The sequence below is a fragment of the Alosa alosa genome, chromosome 6 (genome assembly GCF_017589495.1).
Source record: "Alosa alosa isolate M-15738 ecotype Scorff River chromosome 6, AALO_Geno_1.1, whole genome shotgun sequence".
NCBI classification, from domain to species: domain Eukaryota; kingdom Metazoa; phylum Chordata; class Actinopteri; order Clupeiformes; family Clupeidae; genus Alosa; species Alosa alosa.
Window position 1 is genome coordinate 24,449,850 of NC_063194.1, and position 14,989 is coordinate 24,464,838.

Sequence of the window (14,989 nt, forward strand, 5' to 3'; positions counted from 1 at the left end):
TTGATGTTGATCAAATGGGGCGGCTGTGCTCTGAATGAAGTGAAACACACATAGTCGCCACAGTCAGTCAGAGTAGGCCAGCCAATCTGTGCTTTAGGAACTTGGCACAACGTTGCCACCATGTGGACTGTCATTTCTTATTCACACACAACTACCAGCCGTTTGACACCCTCTGCTGCCCTCTAGTGACTGAAACAATTCCTCACAAATTAAGCTTAATTAAGGGGTCGTTCAGGACATGTGCTCTTATGAGTCTCTATTGAGGACAAATCAACACTCGTGTACATTTCCTTTCCTGTTTAATGACAAAAGCACACTTTACAGACTCTTACAACAGCATTGCAGGCAGTCAACTAGACCTTTTGTCCCACTCACAGCTCTCCAATGATCGCCTTTAAGACTACAAATCCCACAGTTCCACAGTGTACTGCCCACCCCAATTCCCCAAAGAGCCAAATAGATCTTGTTGTAAACATAAAACATTGAACACACATTTACTGTTTAGATGGCAAGACAACAAGAAGCTCTACACTAAAATGTTCCCTACCGTGTCTGAGATGGTTGTACAAATGGATGCTCTTTGAACAATACATGTGCGCTTGCTTTCTTTCTGACCAGAACACTTATTAACATAACAAGACTGACACTGATTGGGGGAACAAAACAAATAAGGGGGAAAAAAAGGGGGGAAAAAAACAGGCAGAAACACACAAATCAACATTAATCCTTTAACATAAACTATCTTTTTCTACGGACATAGAACACAAGATACATCCATCACAATCTGGGGGTTTCTCTCTGAAGACCAGCATTTGGGGCTGGCATGTAGGTATTAGAATGGCCATTTGTGGAGCTGTTGGAGCTTCAGTGAGGAGAGTAGAGCTATGCAGACTGAGTACGTGTGGCCCACAGAGGCCTTTGGGTGACACCGAGATGAAGCCCTCACATCCACACTGCTGACAGTACATTTCAAAATCCCTTTGAGACCTTTACAGTGGGACAAAGCGTGTGCGCACGTGCCTGTGTGTGCGTGTGAAAGTCTTTTTAGGCGTGAGGGTGTGTGTGTGTGTGTGTGTGTGTGAGAGTGTGCACGGCCTGCGTGACAGAGTAGGTGGTTTAGTGGTCTAGTGGGCATGGACTGACACAGAGCTGTGGGCACCTTGCTGTCACCTGCACTGCCTTTGGGATGCTTCAAAACAGCAGCAACTCCAAAAGCCTGCCAGGAAGCTGAATTTCAAGGCAAATGGAAGCAACTGATCTCTGATGGCTCTGTGGCAGCCATTTTGTTTCTGTTTCTGCACATATATTATTGACATGTGAATCATAGAGCCGTGCTGCAGAGACACAGTGGCCACCTACCATTCAAACTAGATACAGATCCCTGACTGGACAAATGATCAGAAGTGCAATCTGTCTGTGTATGTGTACACACACACACACACACACACACACAACAAACAAACACACACACACACACACACACACACACAGTATCACAGAGACAGAGTGGACACTATGCCAATAACAGGACACCAATAACTTATCTGATTTAAAAACACATGACCAAGAGAAGAAGACTCGAAAGACAAGTACAGGAATAGCTAGCAGTTAGACCTCAGAATTTATTACTGTAGTAAATAGATATCTATAATAACCAAATAGGTGTGGAGCTATAAAATACCCTAATCAACTATTATCGTTGTTAATGCATGTGCATTAATGCATTTTGTGACTGAATGAACTGATAAAGCTTATAAATCAGCTTTTTGAACACCGGTGCAACTGCCAATCACAACCGGTTTAATTCCAGGGTTCTCCTATCTGCCTGCACCTGATTGGCTGTTATTGGAGAAATGGGAAGGGCACTGTTGGAGTTTTCATTAGTCCTCAAACTTCCCCTCCAGGATACTGTCAAATGAGAATGGCATGAACTTGAAGCCCTGGCCATTGTAGAATTTGTTCTGAAATTCCACCCTGCAGAGAGAGAGAGAGAGAGACAGAGAGAGAGAATTTGAATTTCAAAAACCCTTTATTACATTCTTGCCACAAAGTATTTACATGATCACTTTGTCACAATGTACAGTCACATTAAAGATAAAATAAATAAATAAATAAAATCAAGGAGCAAGTCAAGTTTTCTCCAAGAAACGTGCAAACTGCAATTCACCATCAGCAACCATCCACAACACACGATCATAACACCAAATTTCTTCAAAAGATTCAAGATTCATCATGGCTTTGTAGAAATGAAAATCAATTAACATGCGAGACCTCACAAGTATTGAGAAGACCATTACTAGGTCATCACTAGAAGTTTGCTCAATTTTGTTTCTAACGACTAACATAGATTGCCATTTTGCTTGACCTAAGAGAAAGTTTATCAGCTGACATTTGAAACGATGTTTCCGCACATATTTAAAACCCAAAATAAAAGTCTCCATTGAAAATGTTTCATTAAAATGATTAAAGAGTGACTGTAGAACCACGAATAAAGGTGTTAGCCTTACACACTGCATGAAAGCATGAAACACAGTCTCTCTCACAAAACAAAATGGGCACTCTTGACCCACAACAGGATTCAACACTGAAACAAAGGCATTGACTGCAATTGCTCCATGCAGAATCCTCCATTGTAAATCTCCACATTTTTTGGCTAAGGGTGACTTGTATAGTGCTCTCCACTGGTCGGACATCATCCCCCATTTGTAAAACAGTACACCAAGGTGTTTCCACCCTCTTGTCCAAAGACTTTTTGTTAAAAGACTTCACACACAGTTTATATAAAACACTTGCCAGTAGCTGGCTTCTGACCCAAAAGAGACAATTGATCAAAATGCAAGTAAGAACCAGTACAATCTGTCAAATTTGGCGACAATAAAAGATTGGGAAAAGGATCAGTACAGTCTGAACTGCACAGCCCTCTGAAGTTGTCTGCCAACAACTGCAATTGTTCTCTTGTTAGGGAGGCCCGCCATTTCTCAAGTAGCTGAGCTACTATTCGAATAGATCTCATCCCCAGTTGACTGGCAACTTGTTCAGTGTTAACAAGATCTGGTCCTGCTACCTTGAGTAAACCCTCCATAGTAATGACTCCAGACCTAAGAAGGCTATGTGTGATTGTGGGAAGAGACTTTTCAAGAGACATATCTAAAACAGAACCATAGATTAGGGGCTCCTTTAAAAGCCAATACAAAGACTCTGTGCTTCCTGTGCGTTGCACTGTTAAAAGGGACCAAACTTTAAATAAATTACGATAAAAAACACAGGGAGTTTGTTGATATTCAATCTTTTTGGATCCATCCAAAACAAAAGTTCTGTCCAGCCCCAGTCCATCAAAAGTCTGTAAAATGGCACACGCCACATATTTCCAGCTGGAATCCAGAGGCCCCATGAGAAGACGCTGGGCCTAACTGCAACCGAAAGGCAGCTGTCCTACTTTGTAGGTGCACAAGTCCATGTCCACCTTCCTCTTTAGGTAGGTATAAGATGCTCTGTGGAACCCAGTGAAGTTTATCCCAGAAGAAATCCACTAGGATTGACTGGATTCTTGACAGCAACTGTGCTGGAGGGTCCACACAAGATAACTGATGCCAAAGGCGGATGCCACCAAATTATTGATAATAAGGACATGCCCTTGTAGGATATCTTATTTAAAAGGAATTTCCATTTATCAAGGTGGCCCTTTACCTTTTCAACAGCCCCATCAAAGTTCTTTTGAATAAACATTTCATCCCCTAAAAAAACACCAAGATATTTAAAACCACTCCTGGCCCAATGTAAGCCAGCTGGAAGACTTGGCTCATTTAACCATGTCCCGACCAGCATAGCTAAACTTTTGGACCAGTTTACTCTTGCTGAGGAAACAACATTAAAATCATCAAAAATCTCTAACATAGTGTTTATGTCTCTTTGACCATTCACAAGTACTGCAACATCGTCTGCATAAGCTGACAGTTTAAAAACACTTTCACACGCTGGAATTCTCACCCCCACCAGCTCTTTCCTCAACTTCACCAATAGGGGTTCAATTGCCAGGGTGTCCAACATACCAGATAAGGCACAACCTTGTCTGACCCCCCTGTGGACTTTTAAAGGAGCACACAAGTCACCATTAACCTTTAAAATACTCTCAATGTCACAATACAGAACTCTAATCATATCAATAAACTCAGGGCAGAAACCAAAGGCTGCCAGAGCACTACACAAATAATTGTGCTCTACACAATCAAAAGCTTTTTCTTGGTCAATGGATACGAAGCCGAATTCCAGGTTAAACAGCTTACCTACATCAAATATATCCCTGATCAATGAAATGTTGTTTTGAATCAGCCTACCTGGCACACAGTAGGTCTGGTCAGGATGGACAACCTGCTCCACAACTTCACTCAATCTATTAGCCAACGCTTTAGAGAGCAATTTATATTCAGTACAGAGGATTGACACAGGTCTCCATGATTTTATGTCGTCATTCAAATCCTTTTTTGGGGAGCAAAGTGAGTATTGCCCTCCGGCAGCTCAGTGGCAACCGCCCCCTGGCAAGACTGTCGCTGAGAACAGTCAGCACATCCTCACCCACTTCTGACCAAAAGGACTTATAAAAGTCCACCGGTAGACCATCCAACCCGGTGCCTTTCCACACTCCATACTCTGGAGGGCTCTCTCTGCAGCTCCTCTAGGGTCAAAACCCTTCCAAGGACTGCATTCGCCTCTTGGCCACCTGGGGTAGGTTCTCAAAGAAGGACTGGTCATCCACCTGAATATCCGAGCTCTCACTCTTATATAGGTCTTAAGTAAAACTGACTGCTCTCTGGACATTATTTCAGCCAGATTGGACAACAGAACTCCATCCTCAGAAAGCAGTGAGTGAATGAACCTCCTCTGTCCATTCTTTTTCCAAATTAAAAAAGAATTTAGAAGGAGCGTCCATCAATTCCACACTCTGCCGGGACCTGACCAGAGCTCCCTGTGCCTTTATGCCTAGCAGGTCAGCCAATGATCTCTGCTTCGCTTTAACATTTGCTGTGTAAGTCTGGTTGCCAGTTTGTTCAGCTAAATGCTGGAGTTCAATTATTTCCTTTTCAAGTTTCACCATTGAACGAGTTATGTCCCTTGTGACACTGAAAGTATAATCCTGACACAGTTGTCTTATTTGTGACTTACCAAAATCCCACCACTGTTGCAACGAGCTAAAAGATGGCTTTGTGTTCTTAAAATCCTGCCAAAACAGTCTAAATACCTCTCTAAAATGGCCATCCGATGACAAGTTATTATTAAAATGCCAATAAGCACTTTTAGACTTTACAGAACTCAAAGAAAGAGAACAAAAAACCAAACTGTGGTCTGAAAAACCAACTGGGATGATCGCACATTTCCTAAACAAACTCAGCTGATGCTTAAAACCATAAAACCTGTCCAGTCTAGCCAATGACAAAAGGTTATTGTAGGAGTGAACCCATGTGTATTGCTTCTGAGTACTGTGAAAGTTCCTCCAGACATCAACAAGCTCATTTGCATTCATCAGCTCTATGAGTCTTCTGCGTGAGGGCATGTGTGGCTCTACATGATTCCTATCCATTGCATTTTCAGTACAATTAAAATCACCTCCCAGGAGTAAAAAATCCTCAGATTCACAATTGCGTAGAGCATCATTTAGCATATTCAAGAAAAGCATTCTATCAATTGGTGTAGTGGGTGCATAAACACAAAAAAACAAAGAAATTGTTTTCAAATTGGGCTCTGACTTTTAGGAGTCTACCCTTGACTAATTCCCTCAGTCTGGTAGGAAATGGGAGTAAAGGTCCGAGAAAACAGAATGGCAACACCACCACTATTGGAAGTGTTGTGACTTAAAATAGACAGGCCATCAAACTCACTTGCCCAGTCAGCAGCAATTGAGGCGTCAGAGTGAGTTTCTTGAGCAAGAAGCACATCAAATCTATTCTTCTTAATCGTTTCAAACAACAAGGCTCTCTTGCTTCTTTCCCTGGCCCCATTTAAATTTAAAGAAGCAATTCTGATTTCACCCATGATAAAAAGAAAAAAATAAAAGAGTTGTGTACACGCCATCATCATAATACATGTGAAAAATGGACCAACATCAGACATCGCTATTTAACAAAACGTTAATCTTGGTCAATATCTTTTTGAGACGGAAGCACTCTGGATTTGTAAAGCAGCCCTCACCCAAAAAAGATTTAGTTTTCGTGGTGAACTGCTCCACATCAGGGAAGTAGTCGTCAATCGAACATTTCTCATATGTTTTGTTTTTTTCTCAAGAAGGATTTTATGTCTTCCACACTATAATCGCGAACTAGCAAACCCACTATGGCGTAAGCTACAGGTAACGCTACAGTCAGAGAAATCACTTTCGTATTATTAAGTTATCTGTGCCGCTAAGATCTGTTAAATTATCGCTCTTTTTAGTCCTTTTTAGATCTCTTTCTTTTTGGGGGCATTTTAAAACATTTTCCTCCGCCTCCATGAGGGAATCATCTAGAGACGCAAGAACTTGGTCATAATTGACAGCAGAAGCACTGCTCTGCGAAGTTCTGTGTGGACTGACTCTCAGATTCTGCGTTCACAGTGTCATCTGTGGGGAACTTTGTTCTCGGCCTACTGGCTTATCAATCGGAGTTACCCGTTAACCTCTTCCCCAAAAGGGAAGCATGATCTGCCCCTACTGACTCGGGCTTAGGCAGACGAAGGCCCACTGGATACAACGGGTGCTGCAACCGCAGCAGTAGATTCTTACCATTTTCGCAGACTGCTCATCTACCACAATTTCATTAGGCGTAGGCCTACTGGTGTTTTCGTGATTTATTTGCACATCACCGAATTCCCCTTTGCCTTAGGACACGACGCAACAAAGGTGCCCTGATTGCCCACAACCAAAGCACTTCATGACACTTGTTGAAGCATAGATAACATAACTGAAGTTATCCACCTTCACGTTTAGAGTTAGGTCCAAATCATCTTTGTTATCTTTTAGAATCATAAATACGGATCGTCTGAACGACACTCACGATGTTTCAGAAGTGGGGATTTGCTTCCAATTGGAATCTTTTTTAATTGCGGAAACCAATTTACCATACCGTGATAGAATTTCAGCCAAAACCTCATCTTTAATAAATGGGGGAACATTTGACAAAGTCACTTTCTTTGATGGAGTGGAGAGGAAGGGACGGCAGTAAAATGCCGCCAACCACTAAACCCCTTTCAACCAGCTCATTAGCCAACTCAACCGTGCCCAAAAACAGCACAATCGCATTGTTCATGCGGGCCGCTGACAGAATATTGTCATGCCCTACAACTTCTCCTGCTGCTAAACTACAAACCTCTACACTGGCATTCGATGCTATTTTAACAGCATGGCGTTGGCGTAAGTTTTTCAAAACTCTCCATACCTGGGGCGGCTGCAACCAAACACGGGAAGCAGACGTCCAGGTAAAACAAGTAACAACACCAACAACAAAACCCCACGCCAGTGTTACTTATACTAACCCAAACAGAACCAACCCTTAACACTATAAAGAAAAAAAAAAAAAAAAAAAATAATAAGGAGATAGAAAAGATAGCAAAAGATAGAAAAACACTGTTCCTGGCACAGCTGCCAACAGTCACACTCACTCAAACGCTGGGTTCGGGCCACTCAAGCCCACTCCTCCGAGAGAGAGAGAGAGAGAGAGAGAGAGAGAGAGAGAGAGAGATAGATAGAGAGAGAGAGAGAGAGAGATTATGAATTTATTTGCAGTAATATTAAGTGCACATTTTGTCCATCATGAACCATTTTGCACTAGTGTTGAAAAGTTAAAACTTCACCTCACACTCAGTCACAGCAAGCCACTTACCCAGAGCCCCCAAACAGCACCCCCCCCCCCTCTATCCCCTGGCCTGAAACTGAGCCCTCACTCTATTTATAACGGCTAGCCACAAACGGGCCGCCCGCTGACCTTTCAACTGAGGAAGCAGAGATGACTGGCATTCCTCCTGCTGTCTGAAGAAAGCTCAAAGCTGAGCGCTGCCACCATGGCCATCTGAGTGCCGGTTTAAACAGGCCGTCTGAGTCGAGGTGGTCACCTGTGGCCTCATTTGTGGCCAGTCACCTGTGGCCAAATGTGTCACAACTTTGTCCAGAGTCACACATATTATGCATGCATGGACTCGCTCTCCCACTTTCTTCAATGGCAGTATGTGCTTGCATACATGCAGGCTATGTAAACCACTTGTGCAGTAACAGTATTTTTCTGAAGAAGTACTGACATACAGAAAAGTGCACACACACACACACACACACACACACACACACACACACACCACAGAGGACTGTACATTCTCACTCAGCCCCAGACATATTTTTGCAGCCTTCAAACGACATTTGTCCACACACACACTCTCAGAAGCGTCTCAGAGGCCCGTTCACACACCCCCACAGGGCTGACACACACCACAGCACACGTACCACGACCACACACGGCAGCAGCAGAAGGTGCTATGCTAAGCAACCGTGCAAACTGCTGTGCATCACTGAGGGGGGAAGCAATGGGGAGCCAGACGCATGAGAGCCCAAGCTCCTGGGGGAAAATAGGAATGTGTGTGTGTGTTCTGTGAAGCTCCTGGGGGAACACTGACAAACGCATGCTGCAGAGGATTTGGCCCTGAGGAGCTCACATTCAGTTTGAGACTGAAAACTACAGGTACACTGATCCCTGGACTTCCTTATGCAGCCAGTAGGGGGAGAGAAAGCCTTTTCTGCAAGGCATGTGTTCAAACCTTCCTCACGACATTAATAGTGTCAAAATGCAAGAAATTCAGGACTGAGTCTGTAAGCTAGTAATATATATATATATATATATATATGCAGAAACGTGCAGAAACACATGTGTGTGTGTGTGTGTGTCCTTACCAGTGCAACCTCAGTGCGTGTAGGAACGCTGACAGACCCTCCATGATGAGCAGGATACAGACGGTCAAGGTGGCAAAGGCGCCAAAGATGGCCGTCAGGATGACGACGCCGGCAAAGCTCCGAGAGGCCAGGCCCATCTTCAACACCATACCCCACAGCACCTCCGAGAGCTCTACAAGCCCAACACACATGGGGAGTCAGGGACATTCTAGGGACATTTGTGATTGTGTGTGTGTGAGTGTGAGTGTGAGTGTGAGTGTGTATGTGTGAGTGTTATTGTGTGTGTGAGTGCATGTGTGAGTGTGAATGTGTGTGTGTGTGAGTGCATGTGTGCGTGTGAATGTGTGTGTGTGAGTGCGTGTGTGAGTGCGTGTGTGAGTGTGTGTGTGTAGGTGTGTGTGTGAGTGTTAGTGTGTGTGTGAGTGTGTGTGAGAGTGTGTGTGTGAGTGTGTTACTCACGTGCATGGGCCAGGCTGAGAGCCCAAAGCCTGAGGTAGGATGCTGTGTTGGAGATGCAGCCCAGGCAGTACTCTATAGTGTGGATAGCCTGATGGACTGCCATATCTCCAAAGTTAAACTAGACACGGGGACAGAGTCAAGAAAGAAAGACAGAAAAAGGCGATGTTTTAAAGACATCCATAATTCAAGTGGGTTTCATCTTGGATTGGCTATGTTTTAAAGACATCCCCAATTCAAGTGGGTTTCATCTTGGATTGGCTATGTTTTAAAGACATCCCTAATTCAAGTGGGTTTCATCTTGGATTGGCTATGTTTTAGACATCCCTAATTCAAGTGGATTTCATCTTGGATTGGCTATGTTTTAAAAGACATCCCTAATTCAAGTGGGTTATATCAGACATCCCTAATTCAAGTGGGTTTCATCTTGGATTGTTTACCTTTGATCAAGCACAGTTCACAAGTCATTCAGGTTCCTGTGATCATAATGCTCCCTTCAAAAGTTCCCTTATTACAGATTACCACTCCCATATTTGTCCTTACAACCCAGAATTAAACTCAGAGTCATTATATGGATTCATGGACTCATTTTAGAATTGTATGGGAGAAATACTGTAAAAGCTAAGATTCTACAAGCCCTAGGCCCAATACCACCACAAAAGCCACCAACACTGAGCTCAACACACACACACACACACACACACACACACACACAAGCACACAAAAACAAAGAGGACAGCAAAGCCAGAAAGTAAAAATTGCTCACAGATGCAAAACACACAAGCTAAGCCACACTCACTCACACACACACACACACACACACACACACACACACACACACACACATGCACACATGCACGTCCACACGGCGCTCCTCTCTTACCACTTCCTCCTCGGACTGCTTGAAAACAATTAGAACACACACAGGGTTAAGGTTCCATTAGTGGCAGCACTCACAAAGCCATGACACTGATGTTAGTGGTGAGGAAAACAACATTGATGGCAAAAGTGTGGTGGGAAGGGCAACAGAGCGTTCTATGGAGAGTTCTATGGGCCTAAATGGGGCCTACAGGAGGGGGGCAATAGAACACAGAAGACAGATACCAACAAAGTGTGTTCAGAAACAACAACCAACAATTGAATTGGACCTTTACTGGTCATCCATGTTTTAGTTGATCAGAATGCATCGGAGTTTTTTTTGCGCTGGGGGTTGCCAGAGATTGTGGCGGTGTCATTAGAGACGCCTTGGCCCTGAGAGTGGGGGGTGACCCAGATTGGGGTGGTGTCAGAATGCAGGACACATATCCAGTGAGTCATAGAGTGCGTCGTGTTCCCTGGACATGCGCTTACTTACCGTAACTCATTCAGTGCTAGTCTCATGTTAGCGCTGGGCCTTTCCCTCCATAAGGACACACTCATTGATGAGTTGGTTTGCTTATTTGTGCATTAGCCAAATAGCTATTTTTAAGAATGTGACTAACAGGAGGGGGCGGGGGGGTTCCCTAAGTTACAACAGAAGTAATGGCATTGGGACAGAAAAGGTGGGACACTTGAGTCTGAGACCCAGGGAGAGGATTTGAGTTTCTGGGTCTAAACACCCTGGAACATCAAAGACAGCTGCTCATCTTTACTAGTTCATAGCCATTCCTCTTGACAGTGAATGGGACACAGTAGCACATGATAGAACAGATACAGGAGGAGGGACGGAGGGCAAAGTCTCCCTCTCAGATCCCATCCATCAGCCGTCGCGCTCAGAACCTGCTCCAGTATGGCCGGACGCACACACCCAGCACCCTTTTTGGGAGCCAGATCCACTATCATGTGACTTTCTGAGCATGTGACGGGTGACACCCGAGCTGGCGGGGCCGAGCGACACCGGAGAGCACTGGAGCACACTGGAGCAGACTCAGAGAGGCCGGCTACTGTCTCAGCTACCACGCGCAACATCACACCGCTCCAAAGCGCCCAAAACAACTTCTGCTCTAAAAGCTTTTTTTTATTGAAACTAAAATCATATTCATATTTATTGGTATAAACAGCCAATGGTTTGTGGTAAGACTGTAAGCTTCTGGTCACTGAAATGGCACACAGCGTTTTGGTCACTGGTTTGTAGCGCTTTGCGAGCGGTCATATAAAACAACATAGAGGCCCTTCAGGGGGATGTTAAACCAGCATCTCAGGCTTACTTCCTGGGCCTGTTTGTGCAGCGGCCTTCCTTAACATGGAGTGCTAACATGAGCTAGGGGCTGGTTTAAAAGCCAGGTGAGAAGGGACCCATGTTGTTATTTTATATCTTCATCAGAAAGGCAGTGGTGAGAAAAACACAAACAAACACAGACACAGAAACAGACACACACACACACACACACACACACACACACACACACACACACACACAGACACATACACAAACACACACACAGGGCTCCTAGACCTGGTCTGAGCTCTGCTACTAGAATGGTAAATATGAGAGGCTTCTAAAGTAGCCTGGCTTGGCTAGCCTGGCATTCAGACTGGATTATTCATGGATATTCCACACCAGAGTAATGTTACAGACTGCAGTGCCCACCCCCCCCCTTTTTTTTGTTGTGAGTGTGTGTGCCTGTGACAACGTGTGTGTGAAAATGGTTCAATCAGTGGCATTCATAGCCTACTCGGACTATTTCTGAGCATCTTTCCTAAATGTGCCAGTGCACTGCATAAATGGTGAATGGACATTCTGTCTATAGCTCGTGTAAATGTCAAATCATCGTTAGAGTGGTAGGGCTCAAAGATAGAGCTTCACTACTGATGACATGTGGAAGTGTCCAGTTAGACCCTAAATCTCTGTATAGTTACAACTCCATTCAGCAGCCAAGACAGGCTAGCGTTAATGTGGCTAATGCCACTAATGGGGGCTTAACTGTGCAGCACTGACTACACTGTCTGTAAGGTCACAGGGTCAAGGGTCAGGGGTCAGAGGCAGGCGGGTGGACGGCCGTTCTCACCTCGGGCTCCTCCTCGGAATGCTGCGACAGCTGGTCGTGCTGGATGATCTCGGCCTCGTCTTCTGTTGGCCCATTGCCCACCCGGATCCCACCGAAGTTTTGTGTGCCCTGTGGAGTGGGGTCAACCAGGAAGAAGGTCAGAGCCAGGTGACATGTAAGAAATAATAAAGCCTGTGTGTGTGTGTGTGTACTGTGTGTATACTGTGTGAATGTGCAAGTGAAGTGATGTTGGTGTAGTTGTTTAATAGGGTGTGTGTGTGTGTGTGTGTGTACTGTGTGTATACTGTGTGTGTACTGTGTGAATGTGCAAGCGAAGTGATGTTGGTGTAGTTGTTTAATAGGGTGTGTGTGTGTGTGTGTGTGTGTGTGTGTGTGTGTGTGTGTGTGTGTGTGTGTTTCAGAGAGAGATAGCAAGAAACACAGCTGCCAAGAGAACAGTGTAAATGTGTGCAATGGGTGATAATATGTGCATATAGAAGGTGCTGGGTGATAAAGAGGTAGCACATATGAATGAGCCTGGATGGATGGGTGCGTGTGTGTCTGCAGTGTGTGTGTGTCTGCGTGTGTGTGTAGCTGGATTTTTACCAGATTCCTCTTCCAGAGATACTGTCTGCGTAACACCAGAGTTTTCACTATCAGCATACAGGGGATGCAGGCCATTGCAATGATCACCAAAAACGTCTGAATAACCGCCTGAAGAAGGGAAAACACAGTTAGATCTCTGATCTGAATGCACTTTCTTACCAACAGATCAACATAATGAAATCATTTGACGCAGTCAATACACAGAACGTCAAAATCACAAAATATCCCATTAGAGGGACTTGGTGCAATGAGAAAAGAGAGAGGGTGTTGCTCTTTAGTGCAACTTCAAAAAGCATGATATGCACAAAACAAATGTATATTTGTGCATGTGTGTGTGTGTGTGTGTGTGTGTGTGTGCGTGTGTGTGTGTGTGTGTGTTACCTGTCCTTTGTAGAGTGGCGGATTGGTGGGGTCATTGTAGCTGAACAGGAACATGTTGATGAAGGCGATGAGAAGGCTGGGAGCTTCTCGGGAGTTCTTGGCATCGTACGCAATCCACTTGTAGAAGACCAGCAGCACCAGGTAGCCAAAGAGACTGCACATGAAGACTATCTCAGGGATGAAGCCCAGGTAGATGTTCAGAGGCTTCTTGAAGTACCTACAGAGAGAGAGAGAGAGAGAGAGAGAGAGAGAGAGAGAGAGAGAGAGAGAGAGAAAGAGAAAGAAAGAAAGAAAGAAAGAAAGAAAGAAAGAAAGAAAGAAAGAAAGAAAGAGAAGGGGAGGAGAAGAATGTGAAAATAGACATACACCATTTGGAGACAAGATAGACGCACAGTTGACAGAAGATTGATGGATGGTGCTGATGTCTTATCCGACACTAGAGCTCATGACTTGGCTCTCACTATTAATGCTGCACGGGTCCCAAATCATCGGCCTCGCGTCAGTCATTTGAGCAGAATTAGAGAGCGCAGGGCTGGACTTACAGGTGGTTGAAAAGGCTGAGGGTGACTCCAAACAGCATGTGGATGACGCCCAGGATGATGGACATCTTCATCTTGAAGGAGTTCAGGAAAGTCAGCTTGTTGGTGGAAATGCTCCAGATCTGAAGAGCACAAACCGTAGAGGTCATGTGTCAAGGACACTTCATGTTGTCTCACCAAGGGAGGAAAATGGGTTGGATAAATGGGAACTACCACGTCCAACAGGTAAAAGGTGAGACACATGGCATCGTGTGATGGCCTAGTTATTAACAGTAAAGATGAGGTGAGTGCCCTTCAGGGCCATACCGGGTCAATGCCAATGGGGTATGGACCTCCAAAAACTCCCCTGACAGCTGGATCCAGCTGAAGAACACGGTTGCCCTCCAGAGTCTCGAACCTAAACAAAACAACAACAATAACAACAATCAGACAACAACACCAATCAACAACACCAATCAGACACTCATTTTGTTTGTATGTTTTGTCCAATAGCCAGGGACGTCTGAGCTGGGCAGAGGTGGAGATGGCGTATGTGGGTCCACTCACGTCCAGTTGCCCCCGCCGCGGATGCTCTCCTGGAACATGGGCCGCACGCTCCAGCTGGAGCCGAAGATGTTTAGCGACTTGGAGAAGCAGTCGTTGTAGATGATGCCCGTGTAGATGGAGAAGATGCCCATCAGCAGGATGATGTAGCGCCCGCCGAACATCATGTTGAATATCTAAAAGAAGGGAAGGAAGAAAAGAGCATGGGGTCAGATTCAAACAGATTCTCAGCCAATTTCACTTGAGCTGATAGACAGGTGAAAACACCAAGCAGTCTAAGTCAGGTATGAGCTACACCAGGCGCATCACTGAAGCGCTCCGTTCGCGACGCGTAAAATCCATTTTAAAAGACTGGTCTATTTTTGTTCGAACGTACGCGTTATTACGTCTGGTGTAGCTTACTTCCATTGATTATAGTGGCAGCTAATTGTTGCAGCAGACGCTACACGAATGGAGCGCTTCAGTTACACGCCTGGTGTAGCTCATAGCTCAGAATAAAACTGGGGCCATAAAACTGAGCCAGGCTGAGAGCAGAGTGAGTCTGACAAATGAAGGTGTGAAGAGTGTGATGTGTAATGTGATGAGATGACTGAGGA

At 44.8% G+C, this 14,989-nt stretch overlaps 1 protein-coding gene across 5 annotated transcripts in view; it reads right to left on the reverse strand.

Annotated features, from left to right (window-relative positions):
* Positions 1–282: 282 nt before the first annotated feature.
* The window catches only part of atp6v0a1a (ATPase H+ transporting V0 subunit a1a), a 31,909-nt gene continuing 17,202 nt past the window's right edge, over positions 283–14,989 (reverse strand). For 2 of the 5 annotated variants that reach the window (XM_048245096.1, XM_048245093.1), the window contains exons 13-22: positions 14,397–14,569; positions 14,157–14,247; positions 13,854–13,972; positions 13,312–13,528; positions 12,931–13,038; positions 12,346–12,453; positions 10,242–10,259; positions 9,362–9,479; positions 8,903–9,074; positions 283–1,974 (exon numbers count right to left, since the gene is read on the reverse strand). In XM_048245096.1, the coding sequence (XP_048101053.1) occupies positions 1,881–1,974; positions 8,903–9,074; positions 9,362–9,479; positions 10,242–10,259; positions 12,346–12,453; positions 12,931–13,038; positions 13,312–13,528; positions 13,854–13,972; positions 14,157–14,247; positions 14,397–14,569 (1,218 nt within the window). In that variant the 3' untranslated portion in view covers positions 283–1,880. The remainder of the gene's footprint in view (positions 1,975–8,902; positions 9,075–9,361; positions 9,480–10,241; positions 10,260–12,345; positions 12,454–12,930; positions 13,039–13,311; positions 13,529–13,853; positions 13,973–14,156; positions 14,248–14,396; positions 14,570–14,989) is intronic. The other 3 variants (XM_048245097.1, XM_048245095.1, XM_048245094.1) reach the window with 2 other exon arrangements.